This window comes from Stylophora pistillata, chromosome 13 (assembly GCF_964205215.1).
Source record: "Stylophora pistillata chromosome 13, jaStyPist1.2, whole genome shotgun sequence".
NCBI lineage: Eukaryota > Metazoa > Cnidaria > Anthozoa > Scleractinia > Pocilloporidae > Stylophora > Stylophora pistillata.
In genome coordinates, this window is record NC_142531.1 from 15,061,999 (window position 1) to 15,078,916 (window position 16,918).

The 16,918-nt window shown below is 36.5% G+C and overlaps 1 protein-coding gene across 5 annotated transcripts in view; it reads left to right on the top strand.

Annotated features, from left to right (window-relative positions):
* The window catches only part of LOC111321838 (RIMS-binding protein 2), a 34,460-nt gene that overhangs the window by 7,385 nt on the left and 10,157 nt on the right, over window positions 1-16,918 (top strand). For 3 of the 5 annotated variants that reach the window (XM_088743868.1, XM_088743865.1, XM_088743866.1), the window contains exons 5-18: window positions 2,273-2,515; window positions 3,854-3,937; window positions 5,488-5,577; window positions 5,970-6,092; window positions 8,517-8,621; window positions 9,363-9,606; window positions 9,701-9,991; window positions 10,296-10,571; window positions 11,390-11,661; window positions 12,072-12,147; window positions 14,406-14,453; window positions 15,049-15,087; window positions 15,537-15,635; window positions 16,226-16,435. In XM_088743868.1, coding sequence (XP_088599994.1) covers window positions 2,273-2,515; window positions 3,854-3,937; window positions 5,488-5,577; window positions 5,970-6,092; window positions 8,517-8,621; window positions 9,363-9,606; window positions 9,701-9,991; window positions 10,296-10,571; window positions 11,390-11,661; window positions 12,072-12,147; window positions 14,406-14,453; window positions 15,049-15,087; window positions 15,537-15,635; window positions 16,226-16,435 — 2,200 coding nt within the window. Of the gene's footprint in view, window positions 1-306; window positions 442-2,272; window positions 2,516-3,853; window positions 3,938-5,487; window positions 5,578-5,969; window positions 6,093-8,516; window positions 8,622-9,362; window positions 9,607-9,700; window positions 9,992-10,295; window positions 10,572-11,389; window positions 11,662-12,071; window positions 12,148-14,405; window positions 14,454-15,048; window positions 15,088-15,536; window positions 15,636-16,225; window positions 16,436-16,918 lie in introns of those variants that run through there. The other 2 variants (XM_088743869.1, XM_088743867.1) reach the window with 2 other exon arrangements.

The window sequence follows — 16,918 nt, forward strand, 5'->3', positions numbered from 1 at the left end:
ATTGAAAACAATGGTACACCATGTTTATTTTACATGATATTGTATTTCCCACTCAAATTTCATTCCAGAACAATATAAAACTCTCTTGAATATTAGTAAGATATCACCATATTTCTCTATTCTGGAATTTTAAACATGATGCAGATATAATCAAGTGGTACTTTGCTCTCATGTCTGAGATTACACTGTTTCTTGATTTTCAAGGGTCTTTTTCCTTGGTTATAGCAGGCTTTATAAGAACTCTGATTTACATTTGTAGCGAGAGGGTCTATATTGCTCAAAGTGCTATTTTTTTAATATACAAAGAATGCAGTCTTGTGGTTTGAGTCACAATTTTTAAGGCATGCTAAATTTGATCATTTGAATTGGAAAACAGTCATGTTAAAGCATCGCCTGAGGGCAAGGGAAGGCAATCTTGTTTTGTCCAAGGCCAGTAAAGAGGTACTACACTGTAGAATAAAAGGAAACATGGTTTTCCTGTTTTGTGATGGAAAATATATGTAGAGCTTCCAGAAGTTCACAACTATTTAAAATATTTTAATAACAAGTTATAGAAATGCTTATGTGGGATGTGTGTTCTTGCAACAAATTTCACATTAAGGCAACAAAGAGAACTTGAAGGTACTCTAAAGTTCAGCTGCACATTATGGTATGAACTTCTCCATCAAAGGCATTTGTTGTTGTATGGTATTTGTCAGTATCGTTTCTAATGATAGAGAATTATTGGTGGTTACATGTTTTCACACAAGAGTTCTATCAGAAATGTCTCTTAAAACCATGATGAATTTGTTGTGAAAGCAGCAAAAAAAAAAACATTTGACTCAATTTTGAGGTTCAAACCACAGCTAGTTGTGATTTCAATGTTCATTCCTTCTGTTGCTAATATGACAAGATTTTAATACTGGTGGGAAAGTTAGGTTATTGATGTATATCTTTAAACAAAAGGACCACGTACCTTATATTAATTGAACTTTAATACAATAAGGATAATTAGAGGCTAAAAGTTGCTTATGGTTTACTTCTCTAAATTCAAGCCCTAAGCTGTCAAATCCTAGTAGCATCACTGGCTTAATAACAAACATTTCTCAGTATTATTTTCTAAAAAATGTTTGACTATTCATGAACGAGGGATCTAGAAATATTTACATCCATGCATCAGACATAATTTGTGGTGTTGCCAATATAGGAAATTGTTATTTTCTGCAGAAGTGAAACACGAGCTTATCTTTATGAAAACCATTTTGTTTTATCTTACTGGTAACTGTCATTTGAGCTACAGGGTTATAATTTCTACTTATATTTGGTTGAGATGTCCTAAGTATTTCATAATTTGGCACGGTTCTTATAAAGCATTGCATTTTTGCCTCAGAAGCAGAGAATTACATTTACTTGTATGTCTCTGAATGCTATTTAAAGAGTTGCTCAATTCAGTAATTTATATCTTTCTCATTGTTCTGGCCCTGGTTGTTCAAAGGAAGGATAATGCTATCACATGGATAAATCTCTATCTAGTTAATAGGGCAGTAGGTTTTGTTGAAACCTATCAGCTGACTATGGCTATATCTAATAGAACTGATGGCTTTATGGGCCTCTTCAACAACTGGGCCCTGAACAATAGTAAGTCCATACAGATGGTCACAGACTTGGAGAATAAATTATAATTAAAACTGTTAACTCTACTCCATTCTGTAACCTACATCTAAGGCTGTTTATGCTTCTTGCAATAGTAATGGTTACTTGTACTGACTCCATAATATTGGATGGTGAATGAATAGCCTATTTCAGGTGGCATTCATCTTTTGATCTTGTTTGAGAATTATCTTGTCATTATTTTGCTCTTGAATAGAAAACATTTTAATCCCTCTAATCCCAGTAAGTCTGTCTGTCTAAAAAGTGTTGTTTTAAATTTCGTTTCAGTGTTACATTCAATTGTGATGCTGCTATATTATCTTGAATGTGTCAATAGTTTGGGGTTGGTTTGTCATTTGGTATCATTGGCTTGCAATGGATTAAGCTGTGATTTGTTTAATCAGAACCATTTGGGGAGGATAGAAAGTGGGAACAATCAGCATTTGCAGTACATTAATTTTAAGAGAGCTTTTCTCATTTGGTCTTGTATATTTTTATTCACTTTCTTCCCGACATGCATTTTTTGATCCTGGATCTTTACTTTTGTAAACCACTTCCATCAGTAGAGACACCAAAAACTCCTCCTGGTAAAAACTAAGTCTAATTGTGACTGTTATCTCTTTACATTTTTTTTTTTTTTCAGCAAGAAAAAGTAGAAGAGCTTCAATCCATAATCCGTCAGTCAGCCAAGGAGAGGTTGTGGCTTGAGAGACAACTTTCAAATGGGGATTCTTCTCGTGAACCTAGCCCTCAACTACTGACAGGTGATCTTGCTTCTGAAATCAAGAAGAAGACTGAAATACTTTGCAGGTTGGAAGATGAGAACAATAATTTGAAATCCTCAGTGGTACAACTGCAAAAAGCAGAGGCTGAAAGCTTGAAATTGGTAGGTTAAGGAATTCAGGTTTTATATAATTAATGTAAAATAATTTCCATTTGTATGTGTGGGACTGTTCGGTGCAGCTCACTTATCTAGTTTGCTCCCTTTGAAAAATTCCCCTTTTTTGGATGTATGTTAGGAGTTTTTGCTCTAAACTTAGTTTCAATGTGAGAATGAATGTGGAAAGTTAAATAAAATGTGTTGGCAAAATGAATTACAATTCCTGCTTCATTTCTAAAGTTATCTAGTAGGGTGTGTGACCTTTCTTGGTCTAGTTTCTGCAAAGCAATTACCGACATTAATCAAATTGTGATCTACTGTAAATTTCAGATCAGAACAGAGATTTATGTAGTTATCATGTTTTACAATTGCCTGTTAGTAAATGAATTTTGCATTGTCTTAAACTTTTTCTGTTTAAGACAATCTTGAATTTCTTTTTCCATTTTATGTTGCAAGTAGGCACAAAATTGATAACACAACTGATATGACTCAGTTGATGATAATTGCAGCAAATTTGTTGATACTTATAGGTAAATGATGGTGATAAATTAAATAAATATAAATAGCTTTATTGGATGATTGGATCCTTACAGTTTTGTAATATCCATGTGAATCTCCCTTTCCTTCTGATCTGGTGGAACATGGAGGATGCATTCTCTTTGATTTTAAATGAATAGATTGAAATTGATATTGTGTAGTACACTTGTGTACATGTATGTGGGAGGTATGCTAATACTGACAATATCTGTCTATGTACAGCCCTTCTCAATGGGATTGTACCATGTAATTATGTATGAGTGAATGAATTAATTTGATTTATAATTAATCATTTTGGAGAAGGAAGACCATAAAATTATTTTAGAGATATTAGCTACTGATATTAACCATTGTTTATGCATGGCAGTAATTTTATACCCTGAAATAGTGTGTGGGTCAGAATGCTTTGATCTGCCATCACCAGGGAGATCTTGAATGGGTTTTGTGGTATTTTTTCTTGTGGTGAATAAATTTGTTGCAGCATTATGTTGCTTACATTGACTAATCATACCTCTAATCTCATATGGATTGCAACAGTGGCCAAACTGGGCATTGTGTTCTCTGCTGATAAAGATAGTTACTGTTGTACCTCTGCAGGTGTTAGATTTTGGCAATTGTAGGATGCAGACTTTTCCTGTTAAGTTTTTGTTTCGGTATTTACCAGTTTGCTGGTGGGTTTTGGCTTATTAATTATGTATTTGTCAGGGGGAGCTCTTCCTGTTGGTACATGTAAACGTTGAATATACATGGGAAGGTTTACCTTGGTGCTGGGATGTTTGGATATAATAAAGAATGCTATTTTTGCAGGCAGAGGAACTGAAGGAGAAAGAGAAGGAAAACCATAAACTTGTGAGTGACTTGGAGGAAAAACAGACAAAATGTTCCAAACTGGTAAATTATTTTGTTTCTCCTAATGCATTGGATTTTGAATTTTTGCATGGCTGTTTTAATTGGCCATTCAAGGGTTAATATGTAAGTTGCAATACATGTAACTGTCTATTGCATCCTGAGGCACCTTGTTAGTGTTGCCAGCAATTAGCAAAATATAGGGTTCATGCTATCAGAGTCTGAGAAATGGCTTGGAAATTCCAGGCAGCAATGTTCAAATTGCCTCTGTTCTTTGCAACATGGATAAATGTTTTTTTATTGGAAAGCCACAGCACTGCAACATTTTTAACCACTAGTTTTAAATGATACAAATTCTCTTTATTTTGCTATTGTATTTAGTAAAGTATGCGAGAACAGCAGTACGTCAAGTCTGATATAACTTTGCTTTCCACACTAAAGCACTAACTAGTTAGAGTTTTAATTATTTTAAGCTGCCATTAATTAAGGCAAGACAAAACTCCATGCCAGCAGGTCTGTGTAAACATTAGTTCTTCATTAAAGAATGAATTACATCTGATCCCACTGTATGATGTTACCTTGGTGAAGGTTCTTATGAGACGGAAATCTTAACATTAGCTTTATTTGGATTAAGTGACATCTTTAAAAGGAGTTATGACAAGAGAACACAAATTGATAGGTTGTTGTTGATCTGTCAATGTAAATTTTGTAAAGGATTAATTTAGTAATACTATTTTAATATTAATGTGGACTGAGATCTCAGTGATGCTTTCCAGTCATTAATAATACTTCCATCTGCTTGAGATGTAAATGCAGAAATTCAAGGAGAAAACATTGTAGTAGTTATATTATGCAGCTACAAATTTATTTTATGATTTTGTTTTAAGTTTTTATATCATATTTTCTTATACGCTGGTGTACTGGCATAAGCTTCCATTATCATGGTTAATGGATGCTTATGTCACTTATGGCAATGATGGTATCTTTTGTTGAAGTGAAAGGTTTTTGTAATTGAATTCTTCTAGATCCAAAAAAATTGATGCTTAAAACTCTGCTGCAATTATCCCTTTTGAAAGACTATTTTTTTAAATTTAAAGATCTTGTTCTTGAACCAGATTGTATTGTTCATGCAAAATTGTTTTTTTAATTATTATTATTATTATTATATTTTTTATGATCTTAATGAGCACTTGAAATGAAATTCACAAACTCGCTGCCACCACTGCTGAAATTACTGCTGGGTTAATGTACATGACTGCTGTCTTTGCCTTTAGTTATGACCTCGAGGGGAATACAGGCTTAGAAGGGGAAAGAGTGTGCTTGGGACAAATGCAGTACTGAAAGGCATCAACACATGGTGCTCAAAATTCTCTCATGCAACCTTTGTTTTGAACTGTCTTTACCTCTGACACGAATGTACAGGTGGAGGGTGTTCAACTGAAAATTAATTGAGTCCACTATTCTAAAGATTCAGCCAAACTCTCTCTTTACTTGAGACTATTAATTTCTGTATTCTGTGTACACAGTTGTAAAATGTCTCTGATTAATCCCTTTTATATCCTTAAGAAAGTTACTAAAATGTTATTTTATATTAGGAACATGAAAGAGAACGATTTGCTGCCAAGTGCACCATGCTTCAGAAGAAGAATGCAGAAATGACCAAAAAGATGGCAGAATTAGAAGAGGTAAATCTTAGATTTTCAACCTGTGTGAATATTTTTATGTATTACAGTAACTTGATCTGTTTGACGACTAAAGTGATCTGAGCTTTACTTAAACTATGTTAAACTTTTATACGTACAAGCATTGACATGTCCTAGAAGACACCCTAGGGATAGAGGTACATGTATCCACTGAATATGGATTTGTTTTAGATAGACTGTATTGCAGAAGGTTTTGGATTGTGTGATAAAATTGCATTATAATTCCCATTGCTGTCACCAGCTGTTCACTTTGTATATATTTTTAAGAAAGCAAGTGTGCAAAAATGCAGATTACTACAGCAGATGTCCACTGGTCTGCATAGTGCAATAGGCACTCAGTGATCAAAAACATTTTTGTTGTAATTTTTTTACAGATGGAAGACGAACTCAGTAATGTAAAGGAAAAGCTAGAGGTTTCAGATGTAAATTGTGGCCTACTTACAGATGAGTGCAACAGATTAAAACACCAGCTAGAAGGGCTTCTTCATGTTAAGGAGGTGGGATTTGATGATTTGATGTTGGAAGACGCTATTTGATTTTATTTAGTGTATGAGAGGAAGGAAGTATAGGGATGGAACATTTTTTTTGTTGTTTTTGTGTAATGCACACACATACATATACAATTTACATTACATTGGCTAATACAAAAAACGTGATACAGCTAAGAAGAAAAAACAATACAGTACAGTACAGAATAGAGGAATAAAGGAAAAGAAAAAATAAGTAAAAAAGAATAAAGGACAAAAAAAAAATAAAAAATTACAAAATATCAATCAAAAGGCACCTATGAGTTACTTACAATCTACATTATTACAGTAGAGCTTACGTTCAGCTATAGATATATCGCTTCGAGTCTCCTAACTCCTAACTCCTTTTTAAAGTATTGATTTTTGGAAGGGGAGAAGCAGAATTAGTGAAGAGCACATTAATTTTCTCAACATTTTATTTTGGAATTCTTTCGAAGTCGGTTTTTTCTCAAGACACAACTGTGGACATACTGTTTCAAAAGAATAACAAATAAGTGTAGTCTGTGTCTTAGGTATTCTGATAATTGATGAAAGTCGGGTATTTCATTAAAGGTAATTTGCTCGTTAGAAAGTTCAATTTCCATCTTGTTTACGCGGTTAAACCACCTTAACACTTCATAATAAAAAGATTTTGTCTCGGAGCAATCCAGAAAAGTATGCTCTATTGAATCTGAATTAGGGCAAAAGGTACAAGTTGAATCATCAGTTAATCGAAATTTGTGCAGTTCTTTTTTGGTTACTATAATTCTATGCAATAATCTAAGTGAAAACTGTCTTAACTTGTTGTCTCTCGTTGATTGATATACAAAAGAAAATTTGTTTTTCCATTCTTTATGAGTATCAGCAAAATTGACTTTCCAGGTTTTGATGCCAGTTGGTTCTACTGTGGGGCTTTTGTTCAGTATTTTATAGTAGTGTTTGCAGCGCATGTGTGCCAAATCTACGAGATTGCTTCCAGGAAACAAAGATATCGTAGTAGTGTTCAGTAGCGCGTGCAAGGGAGCCTCACATTCCCTGGCTTATTTCTTCAAGTCAGTTGGAATAGCTGCTATGAGTTGGAAGTAGTGGAGATAATTTGTTTTTATGTTGAACTTATTTTGAAATTGTTGGAATGTAAGAAAGTTTCCATCAGCATTTAGGATATCTTGTATAGAGAGGATGTTCTTCTTAAACCAGGATTTCCAGAAAAGCGTATTTTTATCAATAGTTATTTCCTCGTTATTCCATAGCAGGAATTTGCCATACGAAAAATTTTCGTCTTATCTTTAAACTCTTGAAAAATTTAATATCGTAAAAGCTCCCTATAGAAAGTAGGTAAACCATTATTTATGGAGGCGGCATTATAGTTGCATTTAAGAAGGAATTTTAATCCCCCATAAGTATTGAAATAATAATTTGGAATTGCTTTCCACGAGTCGGTGCTGCTGCTTGATAACCAACTTATCCACGCTAGGCGCAACAATTTTACTACTACAGAAAAGTTTACGAAATCGAGACCTCCTTCCGCAAGAGGTTGGTACATGACCGTTCTTATTTTGTCTTTTTTGTTTTTGCACAAGAATGAAAAGAGCTCTGTTTGAACATTTTTTACTATTAAAGGTGGAACAGTCAGCATGGATGCTGCATAGACTAACTGAGATACTCCTAACGTTTTAGCTAATAATGATCTTCCATATAGCGTCAAATCCCTGGAAAGCCATAGATTTAATTTGGTTTTCATCTTTCGAATCCTGCTAAGAAAGTTCTCTTCGATGTTTTTATTTTGATTGTACGATAGAAACGTGCCTAGAACTTTAATAGGGCTCTTTGTGCTTTTGAATTCTAATATATTCAACGTACTGTGTTTCATTGTACCCAGCCACATTGCTTTAGTCGTTTTCTTATTTAACTTTAAGCCTGAGACGGTGCCGAATACTTCAATTGTTTGGAGATGTGATTTAAGAGAGTCCGTGTTGTTAGTTATTGTGGTTGTATCGTCTGCAAATAGAGAAATTTTTACTTCTTGGTTGTTCGGTAAATAATTATAGGCCCTCGCAGTTCCTGTTTTGGGGTATCTTAAGGGCTAACAACTCGCCTGCAAGAATAAATAAAGAGGGGCTAAGTGGACAGCCTTGGCGAACTCCTTGTTATTTCGAAATAGTTTGTCATAAATCCGCCATTTACAACGGAGCTCTGTATACCATTGTATAACACAGTAAACCATTTTTTAAACTTATTTCCAAAATTAAAAACTTCTAAGGTTTTTGATATGAAATAGGGATGGAACATGGTAATGTATTTGCATTTAGGAGTTATCTGAGCTGTCTTGTCAGTGAAGCTGGCTTTACTGGGTGAGGTACTCAACAGCTGTTACTCATCAAGTTCCTGATGACATTTGTCTTTTTCTGGGAACAGGATCTTAAGACCATGGAGCAACAAAAGAAGACAATAGAGAAGGAACATCTTAGCAGTGTTGAAAAACTTAAGGAAAGAGAAGAAGAAATTAGACAACTTCACAAGGTACATGTACATGTAAGGATGAATATGGTCTCAACAGTTTTAGAATTGTAGTCCTCATCCTCTGTGTTTCTTAATTATGACAAATTTCCTTGAGTTCCAAACCAAAGGTGTACTTTTGAAAGACACTCCCTTCTCATGAGATGTCAACAACTACCAGCACCATACAAGTGACTGTATTTGCAACAGTAACAAAACAATTAAAGCAAAATAGGACAAACTAACTTTACTGATAGATCAAAACTGAGCAGTCATGTCCAACATTTGCTACTTTAGTTTTGAAGCTAGTGTAAAAAAACTGACCAACCAGTTCATACAGGCCTGACTCTTTCCATTCAACTGACAAACAACTTTGTGTTTGACTCTGATGCTGACTAATGCCCAGGTTATCAAAAGCATTAGTAACTTTTATGGACAACAGTCCTTTACTGGTCTACTCTCACCCAGATAAGTAGACTACATGATCAGCAGTAATACTGCTCATAGCACAATGTACCTCATTTCTGTACCAAATCTTTTTTTGCATACTATTTGAAATGTAAATGTAGCAGTAACTGTTTGAAGTAAAGTACAAAGTTATGGTCTGTTCTCATAAATTCTAGTTGTTAAGTAAATTTACATGCTCAATGCAAAGTTGGCATATAGCGTGTTCATGTTGTGTACATGTAGCTAAGAAAACTGGAGAATGGGGGAAACCCTCAAACTTAAATTAGAACTTAATATACATCCTATTTTTTAATACAGATCCAGGAGGAAGCCAACCGAGCTCATGAGATGGCTGTGACATCACTAGAAGATACTGTGTGTAGTTTGGAACAGAAGTGTATTGAGGCTGAAAAGAACAATATTAACCTCAAAAAAGAGATGGAGGAATTGAAACAGATGGAAAGAAACAGTAATAGAAGAAAAGAAGAAATTTGTCACCGATCAACTCAGACTACACTTGAAACAGTAAACAAAGAAATTCCAGCTGTTGTGGAAGTTAAAGGTAAAAGATCAACAGAATGGCTTAACTTTTAGAGGTTGGTCTTTAAGAGTGCTGTGTCCTTCCCCTAACATAATTCAATTGTACAAAACCACAGGCATTGCAATCAAAGGTCAGCCTTCACTTGAAGAAAGTCCACAACCACTTTGCAAACTTACTAGTGATGCTACAGATGTACTGTCATCTCAGATCATGCCAACCAAGTCTGCTACTTATGAAGCAAAGGTAGGTTCTCCCCACATCAACTCTAGCAAGCCACAACCTGTAGGAAGAGAAGAGGCAAGCACTAAAGGTTCTGCAGCTCCAGCATCAGAGGATATATTAGAGTCACTGGCTTCAAGAATTAATCAGCTAGCAGCATCTGATAGTGAAGATGATCCAATCAGCGGTATGTCATTTTGATTTAAGCATGATTCGCATTGTGTTTTCAAAATGCCTGTTGTCAGCCTTGTTTCTGACTTCCTGCTAATGGAGGGGAAAATGAAGAGTGTTTTGGTATGTCGAAATTCAGCCATTGAGAAGGGCTCACCATCAACCTTGTGTACAAAGATGGTTGTAGACTACTGCTCAGTGATTAAGTTTAGTGCATTCAACCAATTATTTACAATTTGCATGATGTTGTGTTGCTCCTTTTAAACACAGGTTAAGCAAGGAGTCATTGTATTTTTTTAATTCCATTTTTTTTTTGTTAGAAAAAGCATACGAGGATCTAAGGGATGACCAGGAAAAAGATGAGAAACCAGAAAGACCAGAGGTGGATTTTGATGACTTGCATTGGCGCATTGATCAAGCAGAAGCAGGTGAAGATACCAGCAGCTCCATCAGTACAAGGGAAAGAGCCTGCAGCGAGGCCAGTCAAGATATGGCCAGCATGGCTGAAGGAGACCTAGGTGACTTGGAGGATAATCAGCCAGACAGCTCTGCTCCTGAAGATGAACAGCCCGAGCACTCTGCACTGCAACCTATTGGTGAGTTTGAGTGCAAACCATTTTTATTCACAAGTTACAAAGCATCAAAAAACTTTACTCATTCGCTGCACTCACTCGTTCATTTTTTGAGTGATTAGGAATGATTGAAGCACTTTCCACAGTTTGACGTTTTTATTTCATACATACTGAGATTTTTCCTTACTGACCAACACATTTCAAAGATTGAAAGCAAACGACTGTGAAAATCCAACGATTGTCCAATCAGAGACACGAACGATAGTACTTCACAGTGTAAATCTCAGTATGTTCATGTATGAAATATCCTTTATACTTGCTGGTTTCTTTTTAAGTAAGGAAAGATCTGTCTCCTTTTTAAGACAATCACTACTTGCCCATAAGCCATGTCAGGATTGATTTTTAGCTTTTGGCCAAAACAAGAACAGTACAGTGGGAGGAGTGGGCTCTGGAGAGCAGGAATGGCGTAGTAGTGAGAGCACTCACCACCCATCAATTCTTCAGTTCGATTTCCAGATCCTGGCTTCACATATGGGTTGTGGTTGTTGTTTGTTTGTTTGTTGCTTGCTCCAATGGGTTTTTCTCCAGGTCCTCCAGTTTCCTCTCCACAAAAAGCAACATTCTAAATTCCAACTTGACCTGGAAACAGTAGACAGGAAGAGCCAGCTCACAGAATGTCTACTGTTAAATTCTATTGTTATTAGTACTACTGTTATTATTACAACTACCTTGTATTATTAATGTTACTATTATTATTATTATTATTATTATTATTATTATCATTAGCATTATTAGGACTATATTTGTAATGTACGGATGACAATCAATTTGATTACCATCAGGTAAACTGAATGTGCATAATGCCAAGCCAGCAAGCAGTGAGGACATTACAACAGATACCAACAATAGATTCAATGCTGAAGAGGAGGTACTGGACACGAAATACCTTGAAGGAGACAACAGTGATGCAGATCCAGCTATACAAGAGAAACTTGCTGTCTATATAGCAAGGTACAGTTATGACCCTCAGCAATACTCGCCAAATGAGAATCCTGATATGGAGCTGGCATTCCAGGCTGGAGATTATTTGTATGTCTTTGGCGAGATGGATGAGGTAAGGGAATACATGTCATGAACTGCGTGCACCTTTGAACTTTGAAGCATGAGAGGTGCCAGGCCTTATGGTGAAATATAGATAAAGTTGGCGCACAACCTATGGACCAATCTTGCTGGAGCTTATCCAGGTGTATGCAGCACGAAGTGTGGATTATAGATTTTCAACCTTGGATGGGATGCTTGTCAATCGCAGGATAACCTAGACTGCGAGCAGGCCCTTATTGTTACCGCGGCTGAACGCGCATTTCGCCGCCCGCGGGAAGAGTTGGGACGAGTCGGGGATAGGTTTACCCGGGGGATCTGGGTTTATCAGTGGCAGACCCCTTGCAGACTTGTCGCCAGCTTTCGAATTGGAATATAGAAAGTAAAATCTTTTCCAATGGTTATTTTTTTTTTTCTGAATAATAGGATGGGTACTTTTTGGGTGAATTGATGAATGGCCAGAGAGGATTTGTACCTTCCAACTTTGTGGAGAAAGTCGCAGGTAAGAGCAGCTTAATTAAGAGTATCAATTAATCAAGTTGTTCAGAAATTACTGGGCCTAGCTGGGCTGTTCGAAGGTCGATTAGTATTAACCCGAGGTTAAATTAATCTGAGTTTCATTTCCTTTTATTCGAAAGCATTTTCTCGGTTAATATTCTCTATGAGTATATACTAAAACAGTGGATAGCGTCGAAGGCGCGCTCTGATTGGCTAGTCAAACTCCGAATATCCTTCGCTATTTACCTCCGAGCAACTCGGGAAAAAATGGCGTGCCGGTTTGCATCCGTGACAAGCGAAGAAATCACTCAAATAACGACGAAGCAGTCCCTGAAAACACAGAAAGCGACTAAATTTGGTTTGGCCGTGTTTAAAGGTAATGATAACCGGGAGTTTATCGATAAAAACCAATGAAAAAGGTTTTGTTTACAAATGCAAATTAATCTTGCGTAACCTCACTTGTTCACTTGAAAATCAAAGTTAAATGGAATTTTTACAGAATGGTTTCAAATACAGAAAGAGTTTGCAACACCATTTGAAGAAATGTCGCCACCAGAGCTAAACAAATGTCTTCAGAAATTTTATCTGTCAGCGACAAAACGAGACGGCAAGTTTACAACAAAAAATCACCTACCGCGATCCGAGCCGCGTTGGATCGTTACGAGCGGGAAAATGTTGGAATCGTTGCTGGAATGTATGAATTAAAATCAATCCTTGGTGGTGTATATTATCTCACTGTTTTAGTATATACCAAAACAACTATTCACCTCAGTGTCGGTGGTTAGCGGTGAATATTTACCTCGCCGCTTCGCGGCTCGGTAAATATCTACAACTAACCACCTCCACTTCTGTGAATAGTTGTTAATTATTATATGGCTGTGTCTCACGAGGACTGGGTACTACCGAATTCACGAATTTGATTGGTTGAAATCAACATTGAAAGTGGTCTAGATTTTCCCATCTAGACCGGCATCTAGACCGGCCTAGAAAAAAAAGGTACAAAGAATATAAAAAATTGGCATATAAGACACAGCCATATAATAAACATCTTATTAACCTAGCTAGGTCGGTCTGTACGGGAGAATCTTGACCTCGGTCGCTGGTACAGACCTCACTGCATTCGGTCTGTACTGGCGACCTCGGTCAAGATTCTCCCATACAGACCTCCCGCTCGGTTAACAAGAACTAACTCTTTTATAAGCACTCACTTATAAAATTATAGACAGCATGAAATAGCCTGAATTTGCTTTCTAAGCTTTCATATATGAATTCAAACATCACGCTTACCCTAGGTTATCTGAACTCGGCTTTGAACAACCCGGCTCGGATGTATAACACCCTAAACAACCAGACTCCGAATAACTTGTCAGTTGTCGCTTTTGTCCTCGTAATGAAGCCCTGAAATGCTGAATGTAAGATATCCATCTCACAGCCTCACACTTAACAAATGGTAAACACCACAGCGTACACTATTGAGTTATGGATGCACGCGGGAGGTTGCTAAGCACGAAAGAAGCGTAAGAGTCGCTCGAGGCGATAGCCGAGAGCGACTCTAGCTTCTTGAGTGCTTAGCAAACCTCTCAAGTGCATCCATAACTCAATAGTGTACGCTGTGGTGTTTACCATTTGTTTTATAACATAACATTGATAAATTGTAGCTAAAGAGTTCCCTTTTATTTAACAAATCTTACGCGACCAGAAAAAACAAGCGCGCGCGGAAAAATAGTCTTTGCATTTGCTCACGTCAGCAGCGTCCACCCATGGGCAAATGAGGGACGCTTAATTGACCAAACAGAGCGCGCGCTTTACTTTGGTTATGTTATAATAATAATTGTAAGCGAAGTTTTAGCTATAGCGGGGCTATGTCATGGAATAACCTGCCTTAATTAAGAGATAAAATAAGCGAGTTCTCTCACTAATTTCAAAATGAAATTGAAAAACCACACTTTCCAAAGCGAGATCATCTAGCACTATCTTACATTTAAACGGCATTCCTTTGAAGCAGGTTTATCGATTTTATTACCGGTAGTTAGCCTTTTCTTAGTTAGTTTAATCTTTTGAGACATTGTACCTGAAAGGAAACACCGTGTTTGAATAAAGTTTTCACTTACTTAGTAAATTGATTCGTTGATAACGTTATGTAGCACCTGTAGTATCATTTGATGTAAACAGACGTTACGATGTTCACTCTGCACTTAAATCATGTTGTAATTAAAAGTTTTGGATAGAGGTTACAAAAGTGTTTGGCTATTTGCTTTTCAGATGAAAGTGAAATGAATTTGATGATGAATGGCACTGGGGAAGGAATTGGTATGGTGGTGTCAGTTTACTTGTTTTTGGCTTGCCGGCAAGCTGGCGCTCTCTCTCTCTCTCTCTCTCCCTCTCTCTCTCTCTCTCTCTCTCTCTCTCTCTCTTCTCTCTCTCTCTCTCTCTCCTCTCTCTCTCTCTCTCTCTCTCTCTCTCTCTCTCTCTCTCTCTCTCTCTCTCTCTCTCTCTCTCTCTCTCTCTCTCTCTCTCAGTCTCTCTCAGTCTCTCTCAGTCTTCTATGGTCTGTTTTCTACTCAAAAAAAGTAATGTCTGTTACTGTATTGTAAATAACTGTCCGGTTTCTTTGACACTCCACATTCTATGATCTTGTTGTTGCATTCCATGACCTACATTTCACTTTTTAAAGTATCGTTTTGTTTAGGAGAGCCTGATGTACCAATAAAACGTTTTGAAAATACGTTTATCGATGTATGTTATGTTTGATTCAGGTGTTGAAAGCACGATTTGTCGTAATCCATTTTTAATTGCTATTGAAATGTTTAGTTAGTTTGTGAGCAGTTAACCCAGGATTAGTGTGGACACTGGTTTGAACAGCGTAACATTGACAAGCATGTTTGTTTGGTACTTTAACTTTCAGATGAAATACTAGACAGCAGTGATGAAGAAGAAACAGATGGTAACTACATTTTTTTTTTCAATTACAAAGAGAGTCTAAAAAAAGAAAGAAGGAAAAAAAAAACTGAAAATAACTTAAACTGTTTTTTGTTCGAAGTTAATTTTCTAACTTCTTCACCGACAATAACAGTCCTGCTTTTTAAAAAAATGTTTCAAGACCCTAAATTATTTGTAACTGTCGTCTAACCAAAGTAGCGGTATAAAAGAAACAGAAAAGAGTAAAGTTAATCTAACCTTAACAAAGATGATAACAATAACCATTTGAAACGTTGTGAATAATGATCTGTTTTACGGCGCTCACTAACTCGATTTGCTTAATGTCACCGCCGAGGTGTCCTATCCTTAAATAGTTTTGTCCAGTCACTCCTGGGTTGTTCATATAATGTTCTTCATACGCTTGTTTGCTCATACGTGCTCTAAAACTAACGATACCTATATTGCTGATATCAGAAGAGGAAAGCTTCTCGGAAGGTGGAGAAACCGAACTTGCAATGCCGGGAGAAAATGGCGAGCGGCAGATGAAACCAGTGCGCATGCTTAAGTTCTCTGGTAATCTCTGGCAGTCAATAGACTGCTTTATAAATCTCATGTTAATTTTATTTAACGTAGCCTTTTAAGATTTTGTAAGAAAACAGTACCTTTACGCATCAACTAAACAATAAACGTTTAAATCAAAACACATTTCTCAAAGAGTACATTCCCCAAAAATGTAATTTGATAGGACAGTTTGAAGGGAAAAAACAGAATTGTGGATAATATTTTAAAAGTGTTACTTGATAACCACTTTTTCCTGAAGGTACGAAGAGCAAATTATCATTAGAGAAAATCTTCTTTAAATTAAAGAAGTTACCATTTTGATGGTCATCTCTATAACTATTAAGCAATTTTTTTTGGTAGTTTTTGGTACATTCGCTTTTAAGTGAGTAAATGTTGCTACGTTCTCTTTTAAAGATGCAGGATTTAAGTTACTTCCGCACAGAAAGTAAATTGTTCAATGTAAACACGCTTTAAACATATCAATACCGGCTTTTTCTTATTACAATTTTATTGGTACTTCCAGGTATAAAATTAAATGCATTCCTATAGCCTAATGCTTTGTTTGTGATTAGTGCGTGACATTTTTTTGTTTGTCACGTCAGGTAAACTTCATCGTGCGTTACGCTTGTCAGTGGAACACATCCCCGATGTTGGACTACAGGACATTGAGGAAGAAGATGAAGAGGATATGCAGGAGGAATCAGAAGGGGAACATGACTCTGAAAATGAATTTGATGAACAGGATGGTTCGAAAGAAACTGAATTTAACCAGGATGGAATCACGAGTGACGAGATTGATATAATGCCTCGCAGTAAGTCATGCCATTGTTAGGCCGTGCTGTGGACTACCCTCCCTGTTGCATAATTATTTATCTGGGTATATCGTAGTAGTTAATTTTTACATTCAGAGCTATTTTCTACTTGAAGCAAGAGAGGAAACCGAACAATTGCGATGGGTTGAGATGCCTAAATGGGAACAATGCGTTGTTTTAAACAAGCCTCTTATATGTATTACAAGATGATTCGGTTTTTATGAATTGAGTTGATAATGTAATTTAGCCAACGAAAAGAGTTTCTAAAGCAGTCGTTTCGGGAGTCAGTCCCGTCTTTCGCTCTAACGAAGGGCTAAAGCTCGAAACGTCACCTTACATTATCAACTCAGTTGCTAAAACCAAATGATCTTGTAAACCCCCCCCCCCCCCTGACACAGCACCACCGTTTATCAACAAACTTACCCCTTCACAGAAGTATGTTTGGACATGCAGCTGCTTTGACACTGATTTCTTTGTGTCCTA